Source organism: Vanellus vanellus (genome assembly GCF_965231255.1).
Source record: "Vanellus vanellus genome assembly, chromosome: 1".
NCBI classification, from domain to species: Eukaryota; Metazoa; Chordata; class Aves; order Charadriiformes; family Charadriidae; genus Vanellus; species Vanellus vanellus.
In genome coordinates, this window is record NC_138905.1 from 133,882,395 (window position 1) to 133,903,750 (window position 21,356).

The window sequence follows — 21,356 nt, forward strand, 5'->3', positions numbered from 1 at the left end:
AGAACAACTGACCATTGGAATAATCACCCCAGGGAAGTGACAGATTCCCCAACATTGGGCACTTTTAAGATTCAGCTGGACAGGGTGCTGGGCCATCTTGTCCAGACTGTGCTTTTGCCAAGAAAAGTTGGCCCAGATGATCCTTGAGGTGCCTTCCAACCTGGTATTCCAGGATTCTAGTAGATTTTTAGTTAGTTGGTTTGGTTTTGTCCCCTTCTTTTCTTTTTTACCTGAAAAATGCAGATTGCAATACATATACAGCAATATTTTTTTACATCCAGGTATCCTACCTGTGTGAAGTATTTTCCGTCGTGTTTCAGGACTTTCATTGAGAGGTCAAGAATCAACCGCAGAAATTCCCATGTGGAATCTACATATAGAGTATGATTTAAAAACACAACAGCACATTACTGGCTTGTTCACTATTACATATTGACTTGAAACATATCTACTATTTAAAAAGTAGCTATCCTATACCTTTAAAAAAAAAAAAAAAACCAAACAACAAAACAACAACACCACAAATAAAACCAGTAAAGAAATCCAAACAACCCATACACAATGGTAATGATGGCAGAAGTATCTCTGTTTTTCTTCACAGTAATTTTCCAGATGTTTCCAAGAAATTATAGAGTGAGGAAAAATTTCCTGGAGTGTGAACTCCCCAAATACTTTCTCAAGAATTACATGAGTTCATGTTATTCTGGAATAAAAGCACAAAAGGCACTTGCTAATTTTTTCTAACAATCAAGAAGAACAGATGTGTTACTATCATTATTTGCCTCTCAGATTTCCTATTAAAAAGGCAAGAATCACCGTATTTATGTTGTAAACTGCCAATTATTTTGCAGCGGAAGGGCAGAAATGTGGAAAATCCTCACAAGTTTAGGAAAATAAATTAGAAAATTAACCTTCTTCTGGAGATGTGGAGATTGGAACAGCTGTCAGATCATTAATTACATAATCAAACATCCTTCCTTCTTTGGCATACCTCTTCAGTACGGGAATACAGTCTTCAATTAGGACCTATAAGAATGAAATACTGTAGCTAGTCCTCAAAATACCCTAAAACTGACCAGGTAAAAGGAACAAATGCGAATTCACAGGAATTCAGAGGAGGGGGAAGTACAAAATTAAATCTGTGTTTAATTTTAGGCTCCATTTTCAACTTCTTACATCACATAAGAAGGAGAAACAGTTGTAGGAATTATGACAATGACAATGTAGGCACCACGGGACTGAATTTCCTAGCTCTGTCATTGATTGCTGGGTGACCACTGTTCTACTGATCAAATGGTAACAAGTTACCAGTCCCCCAACATATAAGTAAAATGAGATATTTGTATGATGGGCCACTGACTCATGCAAAGTAGCATGTGACTTATGTGTTAATTTTTTGCATGCTTTTTTTAGCTCACACCTGTAAACTAGTATCTGAGAGCCTTAAGGAGGAGTAGTGGAAAAAGAAAAGCTTCCAGTGAAGATGTAAGATTACAACTAGGATAGTTTGTAAGCTCTGTCAAATGCAGCACATAAAGACCTTAACTGCAGGGATGCATGGTTATTTTTTATTTTTTTATTTTTATTTTTAATATAGTAGCTATGTAATGGTAAGAGATTTTGGCTGCAAATTAAAAAAAAAATTTAAATAAAATGTGTATTACAAATTCAGATATTCTTAACAATACAGGACAACTAACTTAAATACATGTTTCTTTTATCTTTTCATCAATTTAAGGAATTATGTTTAACATTGCATCCTTGCTGCTATTTTCTCTTTATTTGTAAGCTATGACAATAAACATTCTCCTATTTCACATTCCTTAAAAGCTCTATGTAATTGCTTTTAAAAGAGTATGAATACGGAGAGTTAAAATATTTTTACACTAATGTATACTTCCAACACAAATCCAACTGCCAGCTATTAAAAATTCGAAGTGTCATAAAAAAGGAAAAATCCTTCCCAAAGTTAAGAAAAATCAGAAGACCTTTCCCCAAAACATTGCCATCGCAGTCTTCCAAGCTAGGTATAACTATATTTGAAATATTACTTCTAATGAAAGAAAAACAAAGAATTACCTGATAGCACTCTCCTTTCAGATTGTCTAAGACATCTCCACATGTTTTACGCATGTATTTTTTACACCCATCGATCACCATTTGGTCAATGTTTGAAGCTGGTTAAGGCATTCTACATTCCAGAAATAGTACAGGTAACAGTTTCTATTTCTTCAGAAAGAAATTCTCCATAAGGTGACATTCACAAAGGAATAGTTTATTTTTAGTTTCTAGCAAGGGGATCCCAAATCCTAGGATGATCAACATTTCATATGGCTAACAGTGGCTTACATACAAACTATTTGAACTAAAGAATGCTGAAAACTTGATTTGTATCAGTATTTTTAAGACAGGGCAAGAGTTGGTCATTCTACCACCAACACAATTCACCAAGTCCTGACAGATTAAACTTTTCTGCTTCTAGGGATTATTTTCTTTAGAAAAACAGAAGAACCCAAGAAGGCAGAATTCGTCCCAAACCGTAGACTTTTCAGAGCCATCTTCTGTTATCAGAGAAGATAGCAGTCTGATGACAGAAGTGTTCCTTTCCAGTTCTATGTAAATGGCTACTCAAGAGTAATAATATAGATTGGGAATTTGAAAGCATGGGCTACATAATTATGCACAAATATGTAGTCACTGGGTCTCTCTAAACTGACAAAAAGAAATTTCATTTTAGACCCTATCTCCTCATGCAAATCAGAACCTGATAGTTAATGGTGCTTAATGCTAAGACATCAGCAGAAAATGCAGGCTGAAAAATGTTAAGACGAATGATCAGTCATTTGTCAAAGGATATCTCTACCATAGTAACCATCTTTGGCTTCAGTTTGACTATCTCATATAGTATACCTCCATCACCACCTCCTAGGATTAGCACTTCTTTCCCAGTGTAGTCTTCCTTTCCACTGCCCATTATGGCTTGAGTATATGCCAAGTCACTCTCTGCCAGATCTGAATGGAAGGAAGAGAAAGAGTTGGGGAAAAGCATTACATCTTTAATTTTTCTCACTAACTGGTATTAACACACAGATGATATAATACAGACCAAAGCAAGAGCATTTACAGAAACAACCCAGCTCTCAGACACAGTCCAGGTAACAGGAGGCTGGTGATTGACCAAAGCTTTTACCATTCCTCAGAATCCCACACAGGATTTCTCTAGTTCTCAACGCAAACACAGCAATGGCTACCTCAGCATTAGCAAGTACTGCATGCCAAGAGAAGCAAAGTTGTGAAGCAAAACAGTCAGTACTTAGGACTTGATGTCCACACTTGATACTTGAGTGGGTTTTCACCTCAGATTAGTGCTGCAAGAGACAAACGAGGAGTTTTTTGAAAGCATATTTTGGACCCCAGCTAAAAAGAGCAACCTAGATACACCCCAGTGGATCCCTACACAGAAGCACAAGTATCACCATTAACACCTAACTGCTGAAGGGCCTTGATTCACGCCTTCTGCTGACTTCTTCACCATCAGCTTCAAAGCAGGCAGTAACATTCCTAAGCTCTAATAACAGATCTGAGCTACGAGGACAAAGCTTTGTGCAGCAGCACATCATGCCATATCCTATCATTCTGCCTGGCAATCAGCACTTCACTTTTAAGTGCACGATAACAAAATGACACAAATAGGTATTTTAAAATCCCATGGAAGGTGAAAAAGTAATGGCATACTTCCCTTTTGATGAGGCACATTGTGACAACGTTCAACAAAACTCCATCTGATGAAAATTTCTGGCTAGAGGTATGGAATACCTAATTTAGTGATTTCAAATACAATTCTAACTGAATTAGAAAATACCTTGCTAATGAATTCAATAACACTTTTCAGCTGCCATCTGCACAAAAGTCGCCCTGACAGTTGCAGAAAGCTAATTGAATAGTTAGAGGTATTTCTGGTGATTTCAAAAAGCTATAGTCAAATTTCTTAATTACTTTGCCATTAGAATGAAATTAGCTATTCTATCCCTAGAGAGCAACATCCCTCATTTACCTCAGTCAGTACTTTTCAACATTAAGTACTGAGAGATTTTACAAAGCATACTCCTTGATGCCTAGATTTTCTATCAAACAGCATTCTTATGCAGCTTAAAAGAACAGTATCCCATCTTCTCCCAAGTTCACTTTCAAAAAACCAAAAATTAGCAGGCACGAAGTACCACACATAAAGACCCTCCCATAAAGGTTGGGTCACTCAAGAGTTCAACCGAGCATTTTGATGACGACAGAGTCAAAAGATGTTCACCAACAAAGCAGCTACATGGGTTAAGACACAGCTGTTCTGTATCTCACCAAGCAGGTAATTCCCTTAGAGAATCAAGGGAGCAGCAGGATTATCCCCCCTTGACACACACAACAGCTCCTACTTCTTGTTTCTTTAGAATTCCCCTGTGTTTTGAAGATCGACAAAGTAGTGTGTTCTACTGTCAAAGAGAAGCCCTCAAGAGGTTGTACTTGCAACAAACAGGTAAAAGCTCATACAAAAGAAAGGAGTAGAATAAGCTCTGCTAGAGAAGACTGACTTCTATTCTCCTGTGCCACCTTCCACAGCAAAGACGACAACTTTGGGAAAAGAAGAAATCTTTTTCTTTTTTTTTTGTACTCTAGATTTTACACTGACCAGACTTTCTGATTAAAATAGTTTATATACAGAAACAGATATATGTGTACATGCATATATGTAGTTTCCTGCATCCAAACCATGACCATTAGTAATCTATTACAACTGTGCCATAGCAAAATAGAAAACGACATTTCCTACAATTTCATGCAGAAGATCCTCAAATGAGTTGATACTTACTAACATCCCCACTGAGGATAAGAATATTCCCAAACTGTTTTGAATGCAGAATTTTAATATTCTGAAAAGGTGAATCTTCATCATAAACAACTTCATCTATGTCGTACTCCACCAGGCGCCCATCTGCTGTGGGCCAGTATCTATCAATGACACCCCCTCTCAAAATGGCTGGCAATCTACAAAGAAATAGTAACAAAAAAAGATTACAAAGCATTTGAGAATGTTTATTAAAAAAAAAAAAATCCCTCTAAACATCCTGTGGATTCACCACAATATACACATAATATTTACAAGAGGGATCTAAGAAAACTTGGAAGATTTAACACTCAACGGATATAAGAAACCTATCAGACATATGTTAAAAAAATACATAACTTGCTAAGGCACAGATGAAATATAAATGGTTCTTTATGACAACTTCTACAATATGTGTGTGAATCTATCTCTACACTAAGAGAGGGGATTTGCGTAACATACCAGCCTCTGCAGAAGAATCGGCTCGTGACTAGAAATGCATACAGTACAAAAAGACAAAAAAACCCCCATGACTAAACCTCTTCCCACCTTCAGCTTAGCTAAGAATGCCATTTCTTTGAGATTAGTGGATCTCATCCTTCTGAAGTTGTACTGCAAGACATTTTAAGTACATGCACAAACACAAAAAGTGAACTATTACAGTGTTTCAAACTGAGCCAGGTCATCCTGCAGTGTATAAGCACAGTCCTTGATAGCAGCTGACAGTTTGCATTAATGTTAAAAACTGGTTCAAGCATCTGCACAGATTGTTCTGGGTTTGTTGTTTTGTTTTTTTTTAATTCCATATAGAAGTATCTTGGTTCAAATCAGTATTTCACCTGTAAAGACAAACTATATTCGAAATGGCAGTGAATGATCAAAATTATTGCTTTCCATTTTAAGCAAAATGTGTAGGCACAGAGTTCATCAGATTTCCCCACTCGCACTTCAGAGAGTTAAGGTGTTTTTTTCCACAGGAGGGCGTAACAGAAGACCAGACGTAGACAAACTTCTGAATGCACTAGTGATGCTCAATAAACATTTCAGAAATACTTTGTAACCTCAGTGGGCCGCAAGATGGCAGCACATGGTGAGAGGAACAGTCTCCACTATCTCAAGAAAAAAAAAAGGCAGGAACAACTTTTTCAGCAGCATTAATTCTAGTGGAGCTGCATGTGTGAAGCTAACACCAGAAGGATGCAAAGCAAATTGAAAAAAAAAAAAAACAAAAAAAAAACTAATAAAAATTGAGGCGTGTGTGACAAGATCCATGCCAGATCCACTGGTCTAGGACATTCATCTTCCTATACTAAGGTAACCAAATTAATCTCGATCACTTCAGGCAGACTTTTTCCTGACCCATTTTTAACAAGTTCCTACCATCAGGATTCCACAAACTCCCAATATCATATTTCAGTATTAAAATATCCTCAAAGAGAGAGCTTCTCCCCCATGTACACATACACAAGATTATCTGCATTTGCACACTGTGCACCAGGTGAGGCTTTACCAGGACAAAGTAAAGCAAGATAAATACCTCTCTGTGTTTTACATACAACTGTTAAATGCAAAAAATAATATTCAAGGTATAATGTCACTTTTCAAATCACTACCACTTTACTTGTGGTCTTGTATAGCCTTCAGACTACTTTCTGCTATTCTACTGCTTAGCTGTTTCCCCACTTTGTAGTTTGCTCCTTGGCTTTACTGAATCTTGTTGATTTCACGCTGCTTTTTACTTTTCTTAAACCATTTCCACTTCTGGCTATGTTCTCTACAGGACCCACTGCACCTTCTAGCAAGTGCATGCCTGCAGTAAGTGGCTGCTGGCTTCAAGATAACAGTTACTGCCAGACAGCCACCAGTAAGACATGAGCTGTCTTTCCAGATCCCTGGGGAACTTCAGCATGCATGCTGTTTCAGCAGCAGGCAACAAACCACAATTAGCACCCCTATGGTTTAACAGATAACCTTGTATTTAAGTAAACCAAAATGACAGAAGGCTTGCAAAGCCTCCCTCCTTCAGTTATCAGTTATATATTAAAAAATTTGCTACGAAACATTTCTATCTTCTTGGCAGGACCCCAAGCACACAGGTTCCCTGGCTTTGTTGCCACACATGCCCAAGGCCAGCGCCACGAGGCACAGAAGGGGCAGAGCTGTGAAAGAAAGACCTGCAGGAAACCTTGAGGGGGCAGAGCCTCCCCATGGGCTTGAGCTTCATTTCGGCTCCAGCCCTTGCCTCTGGTCCCTGACCAAGATATGCTGCAGCTCTGCCCACGCCTGCCCAAGTCTTTCGCCGATCCTTGACACCCAGCATGGTCTCAGAGCTGCCTCAGTACCACAGCCCAGCCTGGCAGTCACAGGGCTGGGGCTGACCCTGGTCACCGTGACCAGCCCTGCTTGCTTTATCCACAAGCGGTGGGATGTGGCCCAGAGGGCATGGTTCACGCCCTGGCCTATTTCCCTGCCACCCCTGGCTCCTCAGCCCTTCGACAGCCCTCCACTCTTGCTTCTTGGTTGCATTTTCTCCCACCATTTCATGCAACCATTGCGGGAAATTAAAGAAATAACCCTTGGCCAAAGTAAAAATACTGAAGATCAAGCTTAACAAAATGACAAACCTGACAGTATCTTCAATTCTGCAATAAACCAATTTTAAAATATTGGGGGGAAAACACACATGCATAAATTCATACTCCAGGCTATTCATTACGTTACAGGAAAGCATAATTTATCATCTTTAGCAACTATGCCAACAAGCCACTTACAGAAGCAGATGTAAGAACTTACCGTTTCACCCTTTTTATATTACCATGAAACAATTCTTTCATTCTTTCTTCCACTTTGTTTAGAAGCTGAAAAAAAGCAAACAAAAGAGGCAGAATTTAAAGGTGATCACTTAATGTAAAAAATTAGGCTATTTGGAAGGCAATAAAAAGTAGCACCTGCACTGAAAGGCTTTGAAATGTAACATTAGAAGCCTACAAATAACTAGCTGGTCACCTTAGCCTCATTACTAGCAAAAATGTGCATATTGTAGCAGCTGTCATCACTGCATTTAGCTGTCCTCCAGCATAACATAGCCAAACCTTTCAGGCACAGCCAAAGAGGGAACACGAGAACCCTGTAAGGTTTCATTCCCAAAGCAGTGGCCTATTCCCCTGCCATATCCAATTTCTGGAGCTTTCATATCAGGGAAGATGAAATTGTTTTTCTCTGTGAGGAAGAAATTTGAGTATAGAGGTTTCCCATCTCTCAGATTCCAGAAGGAAGAAAGCCATACACTAGTACATCAGGTTGCAGGTTGAGCATCACTTCTCCCTCGCTGCCCCAGGTACCTGAAGTGACCTGAGCCCTAACCAAGGCTGCTATTGTCGTCCCAAAGCATACATGCCTATGTCTTTGCAATTTTTACAGCGAAGAGCATGAAGCATGAGGCCCAGGACATGCAAAAGAGAAAGTGTGTGTACAATCATGCGTGCAATTACAATAGGTGTTACTACTCCTCATCTGTAAGCATTCAGGTTTGAACAAGCTTTGATATTTAAAAATCTTTTACCAAGACATACTTTGACAGACCTGAAGAAAAGAAGGAGCTCCCCACACAGTTTGATAAGCATCATTCGTACCTGATCAACTTCCTCTCTTCCTTTCATATGATCATTGTAGCTCTGCAGATCCACCAACACTAATCCATGAGGGTGAATTCTCAAATTGGCAAAACTACAAAATAAAGAGACAGCAATGATGATTTTATTATCAAAAAAATCAGAGTGAATGAGGAAAGAAAGTCTGAAACGAGTTATGTTAAATTCAGAATGCATGTTTCTTTTTCCAGATGTCTGTAACTGTTGGCAGTGACAGCTCTGGTCTTCCTCTGCAAGTCACTACTCAGCAAACAGGAAGTTGCAAGAGAGTGCCATTTAACTACCGTAACTAAAAATCAGCAGGCAACAAGGCAGTGAAGCAGGGTGTTTAAACCAGAACAACTATGGTATGAAGGGAAAATATTTAGAGCTGAGACTAGCAGGCAGTATAAGACCTGCCTCAACAGATGTGTTGTGTTGGTATTGTTTGGTTTTGGTTTTTTAATTGAAATCAAGCCTCAAAAAAACAACTGGACACTTTCCTTCCCCTATATCTCCCTTCTCGGTTTGTTTTGGGGTTTGGGTTTTGATTTTTGTTGTTGTTGTTTCTTTTTTTAAACTTTATAGCAACTACTCACAGAGACAGTGTTCACATTCAAAGCTGAATAAAAACTTGTAAGTGAAAAACACTGAGTGTCCTGGAGCAAACCACAGCTTTGAATGGCAAAGAACTATGGCAGCAAACTCTCATTGATGAATACAGACGCAAGATACACAAAACTCCTACTGTATATCGTATTTATTACAGGAGCATTTAAAGACAAAAGAGCAAGGCTTCACCATGCTAGGTGTTGGGTGGACAAATAGAGGACTTTCAAGAACTTGCAACAAACAAAACAAAAGACAAGGCCTAGTGGGAAGGACACAAGAAAATAAAAACACAGTAGCAGAGGCAATACCCTTTTCATACTGGGGAGGGGAGAAGACAAAAAGAAACAAGACTACAAGGGGATTATGTAAAAGAAGGGAAGGATACAGTTAAAGAGGGCAGAGGAAGGGATGAGAGGGGGAACAGCAGAGGAAAAAAAAGAAGGGTATTCATGGATGGAAATTAATTAGTAGAACACAGAGAAACCCCAGGTAAAGCTGTATACAGTTCTCTGAATGCCCCTTTCTTTGCTTGTCTGCTCTTATCACCCCACTCAGCCTCAAGGGCAAAACACAAACTGCTGTTGAGACAAAAAAGTTTAGGTGACCTCCCATCTCCCCACCACTCCCACTTTTTTGTCCCTTCCAGAGCTCCTTTCCTCAATACTTTCTCAATCCTTTGTCAGCCTCAACACAAACACTACCTCTCCCGTGGTGGTGGGACCTTTGGCCAGCAAACACCCTTAGCTGCAGTCAGAGAAAAAATCCTGAATATTCTGTAGTGTTATCTGAAGATTAGCATTTTTGGTAACTGTAAAATGATCAAATGATGAAACCGACTGAAGCGATTAAAGAATAAAAGCACTCTTGCTGGTGTCAGACAGCAGTGATCTATAGCTGTGATGTGTTTACAGTTGACAGAAATCAGTGTCACCCACTTCTCTTCAAAAGAAGAGCCTGGGAAGTCTTGGGCTTTCTTGAAGCCTTTACCCACAAGTCTTGTCTTCAGGAGGAAAGACGTTTCTATACAATACGCACATGCCCACAGTGTTGTCCCCGTCCCCCGTCCCCCCCCACAAGTACCTGCAGATCGTCACAATTTTCACACTCCCTACATCTCGGCGATTGTCCACTAGGTGTCCTCCCGACAAGTGTTTTTGATTAAGGACCAGAAAACGGCTGTACTCCCAATGGCCATTAAATGAAACTACAGAATAGCCTTAATACATACAGAAGTAATTTCCTGGTGCAGGGCGGAATGAATAAAGTAAAACACACTATTTTACCCTGATGAAAGAATGAACAGAAAATAGTCAAGGAGTAAACAAAGATGCTTTTTCTTTTCTATCTTTTTAACTACCAGATAGAATGCTACCACTTAAGAGACCAGGTTTACGAGCTAATTAGAACAACAGGCATGTTTTCAGTATTCAAGACATTTCTATGGCAGCTTTTTATTTCTCTCATACAAACTATATAAAGAAGTGTTTGGGGAAGAGCAGCAAACTCATTCTACTGTCATCCTGCCAAAACCAAAGCAAAGGAAGCCATTATGAACTTCAGCAGGTAAACATTTTACTTGCATGTTGCACCCCTCTCACTGGTGACTGCCACAAGTCACTACTTTTGATACGTGGGCCACTTCATACTTCACATAGTGACCACAACATCGTACAGCTTGAGCTGATGTTCCCATCAGTACCACTAAGACACAAGTAGGACCATTAAACAATTAAAAAAAGAGAGGGCAGGACACATACACTTCCCCCCTACAGGGCTTCAGAGTTTTTAAACACATCTTTCTGTGACTTTGAACCAAAAGGATTCAAACTAGTTGTGTGCTTCTCCTAGAGTCTCTTGGTACTCAGCATAGGGTGAACAGCTACTGCAAATGACAGATCTGGAGAAAAGCCCACCAGGATTCTGTTTATATGATTTTCATGTCAGCAAGGGTTTCTTTTGTAATATGCCTAACACAAGAGGAAAAAAATAGTCAGGAATAAGTGTAAGAACAAACAGCAAGACTCCAGGATATCTTTTTTTTCTTTTTTAAAGGAGAGAAAGACAAAAGAGCAGAGCTCGCTATATGGAAGCACTGTTCACTCCAGCAGGTTTTGGACACTGCCATTCACAGTGAAAAGGGACATTTTTACCAAAGTTAATAGACCTACTCCAGGCCCTCACAGTTGCAGCACTACAGACAGAAATGAATATTTGCAGTTCGTGAGACAGCACTGCTGTTAAGCTCTCTGTAATCTGGCACAGTGCCAGAAATATTTGCACTGTTAGAAAACGTCTTATCAGTTTATTCCCATATTGCAGGGGTTGCTATTTACACAAATAAGCAACAGATTGGTTGTCCCATGACTTGAGTTAGCCTTTAAATTCCTTTCCTACAAGGATCACATAGCTGTCATAAGATTTGACAGCTTACATTGTCTTCACCTCCCCTGTGACTACATGAATTATTTCCTTACTACGTGATGTTACTGCCTTTGCTTTGAGGTCTTTTTTCTGAGTGAGAGGCAAGGAGAGGCAAGGAGAGGCAGAGAGGAGGGTTGCTCTGAGAAGCACGACCACATAACTTCACACGTATCATAAATGATACGAAAGCATTAGAATACAGAGACAGTAACACAGCAGAACCATCATTCATTTCATCAAATTGTTACCACTACTAGAATAGCAGGGTCCTAACACCTGTGGGAGGGAGAGAGATGAAAGGCAGGCACCAGGCTGGTGCAGTACAGCGGGAGCAAAAATACAAGTCCTGAATGTCTGGCTGACAATCTCAGTTAATTTATGGTATAAAACCTTGAATGAAATTCAAAATTCTTGAAGAAGCTGATACAGATCCAGGCTGCTTATAATTTCCAACTGAGTGACTTAATCAAAGTAACACCCAAAATAGCTAAAATGCCTGCAAAGAGTTAAACACATGGGAAACAGTACAAGTATACACTCAGAAAGGTGACGAGACTAGTAGCATTAAGGCAACAGCAGCAAGCCCAGGTTTTACCCACAAAGGACTTACTAGCTTCAATCAGTAGAGAGCAAAGGCTATGCTGGCTTTTGTTACTTTAGACTTGTCTGCTTGGCAGAATGCACGTGAAGGCAGGTTTTCAACAGCAGCTCTTATAATATTTGGGGGAGGGCTTTAAGAACCATGATAATACAGGTTCCATTTTCTATTTATGAAAATAGAGCAAAGATTACTTTACAATCCAAATGAGGGGGAAAAAATGTGAAAAATGACGTTTTCTTCAGAAGTCTCCTCTCCTGCACCTTGTCTTACTGAAAAATTTAATTCCTGTTTTCAAAATAAAACACCTGCCACACCTTTGGTGTGTGCTTGCATGCACTTTCATAAAAGCAGTGGGAAAAAGGTTGAGTAAGGAGCAAACCTCTCCTTTCCATTAAGCAACAAAATCCGCACATGAAAAGTGGCCCCCACTGTAACAAAGCCCCATTTGTTGCTGCACCTGCATAAGTGCCATGTCTTCTAGGGCAGTACTCAAGCTTTTTTATACTTGCATGCAAACAAGTATCAGCTACAGAGACAATTCTATTGAGTGTTGCATCTTGTCGAGTGATGCTTCTTGCCACCTGAGCAACAGGGAACATCAGATGTTAAGAAATAAATCCCTATTGAACAATAAAAAAGTAACTGAAACAAATGTTTTGGATGAGCATTCTGTTTATTTAAAAAGAACCAGAAGCAGGGACATCACCACATTCTAATGTGTATCCCACATTAGTTACTTGTACTGAGGAGTAAGAAACTTGCAATGTATCTGAGAAAAGATTGCCTCCACTACCATGCCCAGGGAATAAAACTGGGCAAACAGACGGATACCTACAAACCCCTCTTCACCTTTACCCTCCTCTTCTCCCCACCCTTGTGGGGTTGGGAGACCAAGAGGCTGCACGGTCCTAGCTGCTGGCTGGGGTTAAACCACAACACATAGAAAAGAAAAAAGTAAAAACACTCACCCCTCCCTTCATGGTATTAACATACTCATCATCATCATCTCAGTGACATATAAACCAACTTCAACTGGGTAAATCTTGCACTGTTGTGAACAGTGAAGTCAAATACCAGTAGGATTACATTTCTTAAAACAAGAATTCAGACACAGAACAGAGCTAAAACCAGATGTGTGCATAGAAGAGGTCAAAGCTTTTCCAGAAGACAGTCTTCTACTGTAGAAACAGTGACTCTAAATTTCAGCTTTTGTGGGTTTTTAAAGAACTTTGAGCTGGAACATGACAAAAGAAGGAGCATGGATGCACAAAGGTCAAGAAAAAACCCTGGTAGCTGTACACAAGCAGTGATGCTATCAAAATACAATATTAGTTGAGAAGATGCTCAACAATTTCCAGGTATTAGCTTTAATGATTTTCTCCTTAGATTTATTTAAAATTTTTTTAATCTGTTAAGTTACACTGGACGCTATGACTCTGTACATTAAATGAGATAAAGATTTCACATTCCTAACATATTTAACTGTCCAATCTAAGCTAGAATAAAAACACTTTAATAAAAGCATGCTGCTTAAGGTGAAAACATACTGGGAGCGATCCGAAAACACACAGCTCTGGAAAATGAGACTGCTGAGGCCCCAAAACTCAGAGACAGAGCTCCTCTCCTGCACTGTTCCCCCACTCAGCGTTTGGGCAAGGCAGCTGGCAAAGCAGAGAAGTGTATCCACCCCCACCATTACAGACAGGGACTCGAGTGGCTCAAGTGAGCCATTTCCTGCCCGGCTCTACAGCCTTGTGTTGACAACCCCATTAGTAAATGTTTTCAGCTGAACTTCCCTCAATTAGGTCCTTTGTCAGAGTCAATCACAAAGTAAATGGACCAGGTAGAGTTGCCACACGTGACTTTTGCTTGCTTAACTTCAGACAAAGGAGAAGGGGGATCTGTTGCATTGGTAATGACAACAGGAAAGCACGGCTTAATCCCCAAATCAGCTCCAATTCGTTTAACAACCACAGCCCTCCGCGGGGCTGTTCACACGGTGTCTTTGTCAGAGACGGTTTTGTCAATAGCTGTGCCCACAATTCAACAGTCTGTAACACGGGACACCCTGCCGGCTACGGAGGGGTGGGGGCAGTTGTTATCTCAGCAGACTTTGGATTGTAGACACTGTTTAGCAACATATTACTATCTCATCTCAAACATCTTTTCCTGATAGTAGTAGCCAGCTTGTTACATCAGCTGAGCATCTTTTGTCTTGCAATGGCTCAGTCACCTTTGGCTGACTAAAATATGTGTTCATACGTGCATACTCACAAAACCCCCGCTCACATACAGCACCAACTCATGCATTTTCATCCTGGGGAACTTCTGTGCACATTAACACCCAGTCATCTGCTCATGACGTACCTACCCCCCATCACAATTTTTTTTCCTGCTTTTTACTAGGACCTACTGTTTTTCCCAAACTATATTGTTTGGCAGGGAAGGAAGGAAGAAGAAAAGTATGCATGCCCTATCTAATTTCTCCCTAGTTGTGTCAGATTAAGATTTTTATGCTAATAAAAAAAGTATATTAGAGACCTAAAATATAATGCAGACATAAAATTGCTAGTATTAAAATAAGGCCTATTTAGTTAGTATCAAATCCTCCGTGTTCACCAGTTCATTCTTACTACTCATGAAATGTCTGTTTCTAGTTTATATTTTCTTTTAAACTACCCACTGTATTGATTTTTAAGGGCTCACACTGTTACTTAGTTCAGTTGACTGAAATGTCATCAACTGACATTAATAAAAGTATGCTCTTTAAGGCTGTCTTCAAAAAGCTACATGCAGTCTCTGCAAGTGATCTGAAAACTCAAGAAAACATAACTGCTGAGGTCCTAACACTCAGAAAGTTCTGCACATGCTACCGTTCCCCAATTCAGCATTTTTTTAATGGAGCTGGCTAAGCACAGGATAGTACTTTAACTCACACCACCACAGGCAGTAAGTTCACTAGCAAAGTGAGTAATTTCCAGGGGAAATAAATCCAGTATGCTCTGCAGTTCAGACAGCAATGACATACCAAGAGAAAGGAATAACCGTTCTTTATTAATTGACATTTAGCACTGCACCAGAAAAAAAATAGCCGCTTGCAAAGTGAAGGATCTCCTCTTAGTATTCAGCTCTTCCATGCACTCTTGTTCTTCATTCTTCAGTTTTGAGGCAGCATCACAAACTGCAATTCCTTATTATGCTTAGGATGCTCTCCTGAATAGCTGCTCTTAGAAGCTCAACTATTTCCAGATGTGTTTTATGTCAGAACTTTGAGAACTTATTTCATAAAGGTTAAGAGTCTTAGCAAACATAATTTTGAACTGACAACACCTGTACACAATTTAATATTAAGCTGACAACAGTAATTTGATATTAAAGCTAAGCCCAACTAAAAATTTTGACAGCTAACCACATTTCTGCTGAGGAGCCCATTCACGGTTGGATTAGTGATACAATGAAGCACAGTACACATGGGAGGACAAGGAAAGGCAAGGTTGCCGCACCTGCATATTTACAGGGAGAAGGGGAGTCTTCTACATCCGACTGCTACAAAAAACATGTCAAAGGGAGAGTGAGAAAGCAAGTCAATCAGCATATGCAAATCAGGAAAGGCAAAAACGGTGCTGCAGTATTAGAAAGCCCATTCATGTCTTATGTGGGCACCTCAGTATTTAGAGCGTCTTTAAGTCCACATTTTTTCCTGAAACTCAGTATTCTCTATCCTATTTCTCACTGTGAGTTGAAAAGACGAACAGCACTAGTTTAAGAGATGTCTAGCATATGAGGCTATTAAACAGATGAGAACCAATACTTTACTAAACAGGTTGCACGCAGCCTGGAGGGCTCAAGGAGCTGAACTCCCCTAAGAACAGGTAGGCCACATCCATGCTTACCCCATTCAGCCCCAGCTCTCCCTGTGGCCCACATGGTATTCCTATGGCCCCAAGACTGTGAGGTTTCTCCCTCAACCCACCAACTGTGATATCAAAGCATCTGAAGTGACATGTGGGCTCTCCTGCAGTCACCAGTAAAATATTTTACATCGAGGTGACCATGTGCATTGCATGCCCTGAAGCATGGCAGGAAGGCTGTAAGAAAAGTAAGGCTACTTGATACAAACGTGTCACAGCAGAGGCAGCCCAAACTGTGCAGCCTCACTGACACTGCCTTTTGGAACAGGTCTCTGGAACAAGCCAACCCAGGACACCGCCAGCTGAAAAATTGCTGGTGTAGCTCTAAAGAAATAATCCAGGAAGCAAGCTGGCAGTCTGCAGCAGTATGTCTGAGTGATTGCCCTTGCTCCCCAGCTCTTTTACTTAGCACAGTAAGCAGTAAGCAAGAGGTATCTAGAACCAAGACCCAACGTCACAGACCCCTCCCTTCTTTACTTGCAGGAAGGCCACGAGGCCCACCTCCCCATCTTCATCTTCCCACAGCAGTAGGAATACTGTGAACTATACCCTGGTGCAAAAGCTTAAGTTGTATTAAGTTGTATTTAGCAGCATAGTGAAAAGCTAGTTATAGAATAAAATATGTAGAGCTGTAAAATGTATGTAGAAAACAGCTGTACATACAAATATGTTCAGTACATACACATGGTAAATAGACACAAATTGCAACAGGCAACACATTTGCCTAGGATCTGATTTTCCTACTACATTAATCAGTTCTCCCTCTCTATAATGAGAGAGAACGGGAACCGACAAAACTTAAAAATCCTTAGGTAATCCTCATATGTTAAGAGTGTGGCTAACTGAGTTGAGCTGTTTAAGAGGACACCCAGGAGAAGAGAGCCAACAAATTAAACCTCATTTAGCTTAACTCCAATCCTGAAGAACACCAAACTAGAGATTTCCAGAAGAACAAAAGCAGCAACTGCCATGATGAATGTCAAGAACAAACAACTGAATAACCGGACAAAAGTGAAGTAGTTGATAATAAATACGCCAAATAAATGTATACAGTAATTAACTAACCCTGACACTGTAAAGCAGCTTCAAGAAATAAAGCAAATGTGGTTTTGCTTACCAGTTTATCCCAGTAGGTTCTGCTTACGCGAGTACCACTAATGATACCAACCTGTTATCGTGTTGTTAGTTACTTCAGTAGTTGCTTGAGAAGTTGAAGTGTATAGTAAAATGTTTAAAAGCACATTCAACAGGACAGAAAGTTTTCATCATTCACATGCTAAGGTTAGACTTGAACATATTTAGACATAGTCAATTGTCGTAAGAATTACAAATACATTTTGACTTGAACTATCCTGCACCTGGAAGGACTGGCCCCGAGACAAAGAACATGTACAATGTTACTGCATCAATAGAGCCCAGACCAACCAATTCAACTGTTCTGATATCCAGACTGCAAGATGACATTGCAAGATGACAGACAAGATTATCAACAGTATTCTGCTTTATTTTAGTCATTTCATACACAAGGCTGGTAAAAGAACAGTTTGCCCTGACTGCACCCCAGAAGGAGATCCAATACAGGGAGAAATAAATATTTGTAAGGGAGGACAGAAGGGACATAATCTATAGGAAGGAAAAGAAAATCCACTCACCTGCCATTTTTTTTTATGTAGGTTGCTAAATAACCATGGTCTTCCCAGTTATGAACTGTTTCTGTCATTCCCTGCTCCTGAAAAATGGGCTGTAGAGCTTTAAGAACGGCATTGCAATCAGCTGTGAGATTAAGAGAAAAACATAATCAGTAAGGATTTTCCACTCAAATCAGTTTGGGTTTTTTTTTGGTTGGTTTTTTTTTTTTTAAAGCCGAACAGTTTTTGCTGACACCTTGGAGTGCTTTTTCTTTGAGTTCCATCCAAACAAGAACTTCCATGTACCTTCTCCCCTCCCCCTCCATCCCCAGAGATAGTCCTCAGTGCATGAGGATCCAAACAATTTTCTTTTAAATCAGCCTTTATCCCTGAGCAAAATGTTCATGGATGTAATAAGAGTACTTTCATTATGGCTACTATTGGTCACCTACTGTATCACAATCCAGCCAAGTCCTTACTCATGTAATTATTTTTTTTATAACGCTTAAATATACAAACCCCCCAAAAGAAACCAAAGAAACCACAGCACTGACAAGAAACTTAGTAGTTTCCCTGTCTTATGGCTCAGCATTCTTTCAAAAGCATTGAAAAACACACAGGGCAAACTACCCTATCCACTCTGCCCTATAGAAACATCCTTTTTCTAACATCCAGGACAGAGCAAGCCCCCAGCTGAAGTCTTCATGATGCTATGGAAAAGATCTCTCACTCAGAAGAACACAAAAATTCAATTTGAAGTAACTAAAGAAGTTACTCTGGTAGTTATCTTTGAAAGCAAGCTGATGATTTGTCCATAGAGGTATTTCTTCAGTCAGAATGTGCTGATTTCAGAAGCCTCAAGTTTGCTGTACACATTAGTTTTGTGAGGTTTTTAAGTTATCTTCATTACAACAATTTTAGATGCACCATTCAAATAAGTGTCCCAAAACCAAGTTCCAAGTTTTGTCTGTTGATTTGGGATTGATGAGAGAAGTTAGTAAAGGATGCTGGTAAAGCTGCAGCTACCAGAACAGGAACAAAACCAGAAAGACTGTCATACCAGTAAATGTGTCAGTGAGAGACCTACACTATTAGTCTACAGGCTGTCCCAGTGAGGCAAGTATCAGATTTTGCTTCACAAGCACAAAACAGTCATGCAATATGTCAATAATGTAAGCAGGATTTAGAGTCTATCAGAGAAATGACCTGGCACAGCCACATTATAGAGGCACAGTTTATAACCACATGCTTCAGCACTGACAGATTGTTCCCCTGCCTTGATCTATTAAACAGTTATTCCTAAGGTAATTTTGTTTTACTCCCTGCCCCCAAATGCATATACCTTGGAAACCAGTAAGTGTAGCCAACAGACAATCAGCAATAGTTTCCAGGATGTTACCAATTTGTACAAGCTTCAAACAAACAAACAAAAAATCTATACCAAGTATACCAAGTGGCTCATCTATCATCTCTACGCAACTCCACAGTAGACTACACTGAAAGACTTATTACTTGAAATCTATAAAGCCTGGACTTTATCATCCCTCTGTGTTTTAACCAGACAGACTGAAATAACAGATAAAGCATTTGCTTTAAGCTTTCTTCTACACAAAGTCAAGAGTAAGCCAAATCCCCAATATCTTGCCAAGGATATTAATTAAAAGTGGAAAAGCCCTGCTTCTTACCACTCATACTATCTGATCTTGAATGCAAGTTCTGAGATAAAATATTTATTTTTCACCTTCTACATCATACTCATTAACTCCTCATGTTGCAAATAATGGAGAAATAAAAAATAAGTGCTGCTGGACAACAGTAAATTATTTGACTGCTGGCTCTCTCAGTCAGTAGCACCATTGATGACTTACCCTCATTAATGAAACAACCCACACAGTCCACTACCACTATGAAGCTTTTTCCCTTCCCTACCCTCCTGTCAAAATCTGCATCATTTGTACCAGGAAGTTTTTTTACTTCCTATCCAGCATCAGTCAGGTACCACCATGGCACAGGCAATAATTGAGGCTCAGAGTACACAGTTTATCTGCCCAGTAACAATCATTACAGTAGTAATAAGTGGGCCAACAATCAAGACAATATGTTTTTGGACAAAAGCATAAAAGAAACAGGGCCTTAGAGCCACAGTTCTTAAACTGGTTCCAGTCTCTGCAGATTTGCACTGGGAAGGGAACTTTGCACTGCGCTCACTTTAAACTCACAGCTTCTGGCATTCATCAACTCTCTTTTCTGAGGAGGATAAAAGCAGCTTCTCCATAGCCTGTACAGTTTAAGGATTTTTGTCACTTCAGACATGTGGTCCCCCCCTTTTCGCTTGGCATTTGCTTCCTTGCCCCACTCCTTCACGTTATCCCTCATCTTTTACAAAATCCATGCTTATTTCCTTCCCTTACTTATTTCTTATGTCACCACCACAACAACACTAAACAAGAACTTGGTTTAATATTGCACAGCATACCTTTCCAGGCCAGCAAATCAGCATGAAACCCAAACTGAAGTAGCATGCAACTAACCCCCAGACCACTTCACCTCTGCAGCTCCTGCAAGATACTGAAGTAGTAAGATGGAGAACAGACTCTGGAAGAACTGAAGTGCTCATACCACATTTAGCATATCTGCTTTCAACAGCTTCACAGATTCCTGCTAGGTGCATCTTGGCAGAGACTGCAGGACAAATCATCACTGATTTTTTTCTGCTCCATGAACATACTAATCCCTCACAAGCGGCTCATCATTCAGCAGTAGATTTCTTTGAAAGGCTAAGAGAGCTGGGACTCTTTAGCCTGGAGAAGAGAAGGCTGAGGGGAGACCTTATTATGGCATACAAGTATCTAAAGGGTGGGCTGAAGGAGGATGGAGCCAGGCTCTTTTCAGTGGTTCCAAGTGACAGGACAAGGGGCAATGGGCACAAGTTGGAACATAGGAAGTTCCGTTCAAATACACGGAAACACTTCTTTACGGTGAGGGTGACAGAGCACTGGCACAGGCTGCCCAGGGAGGTTGTGGAGTCCCCTTCTCTGGAGATTTTCAAGACCCGCCTGGATGCAGTCCTGAGTAATGTGCTCTAGGCAATCCTGCTTTAGCAGGGGAGTTGGACTAGATGATCTCTAGAGGTCCCTTCCAACTCTGAAAATTCTGTGATTCTTTGCTAAGCAGCCAGAAACAAGCTTGATTGAGTTCTTCCTATTAGAACACCACCACGGTCTTTCATCAGGTCTCCTTTTGGTTACACCACACAAAATTTGCTTTGGAGGGCTAATTAATTCTCCAAAGTTGGAGACCACTATTTAAAAATGTTTGAGGCATCAGTGGTTGCTTGAAGGCATCAGGAAGTTTCAGCAGTCTCAGGATCTCTTCCCCAAATCCACTTGCCACCACCTCACTCCGAGCTCAGATATGCTATTCAAGCATTGGTAAGCAAAAAGGACAATGGTGATTTAAAACAGTATGAACACCTTTGAATCTATATCAAAATGTTAATTCAAGTAGTCACTAATTATTTTTTTTTTTTTTGCTATTCAGGAACAAAGGAAACAAACTCTGGTTTCCAAGCATGAAATACTGTTATAAGTATTTGATAATTATTTGTCAGAAGGAATTAAGAGTTTCAACTCTAAAGAATAGAAACAAAAACACTGTGTATAAGATACATATTTTTTT

At 40.0% G+C, this 21,356-nt stretch overlaps 1 protein-coding gene across 1 annotated transcript in view; it reads right to left on the minus strand.

The window, feature by feature from the left end:
* Positions 1-21,356, minus strand: part of SMS (spermine synthase) — a 50,535-nt gene that overhangs the window by 14,381 nt on the left and 14,798 nt on the right. Inside the window, exons 2-9 of the mRNA XM_082498499.1 lie at positions 17,703-17,823; positions 8,509-8,602; positions 7,670-7,734; positions 4,862-5,037; positions 2,856-3,012; positions 2,080-2,167; positions 912-1,026; positions 291-370 (exon numbers count right to left, since the gene is read on the minus strand). Coding sequence (XP_082354625.1) covers positions 291-370; positions 912-1,026; positions 2,080-2,167; positions 2,856-3,012; positions 4,862-5,037; positions 7,670-7,734; positions 8,509-8,602; positions 17,703-17,823 — 896 coding nt within the window. The remainder of the gene's footprint in view (positions 1-290; positions 371-911; positions 1,027-2,079; positions 2,168-2,855; positions 3,013-4,861; positions 5,038-7,669; positions 7,735-8,508; positions 8,603-17,702; positions 17,824-21,356) is intronic.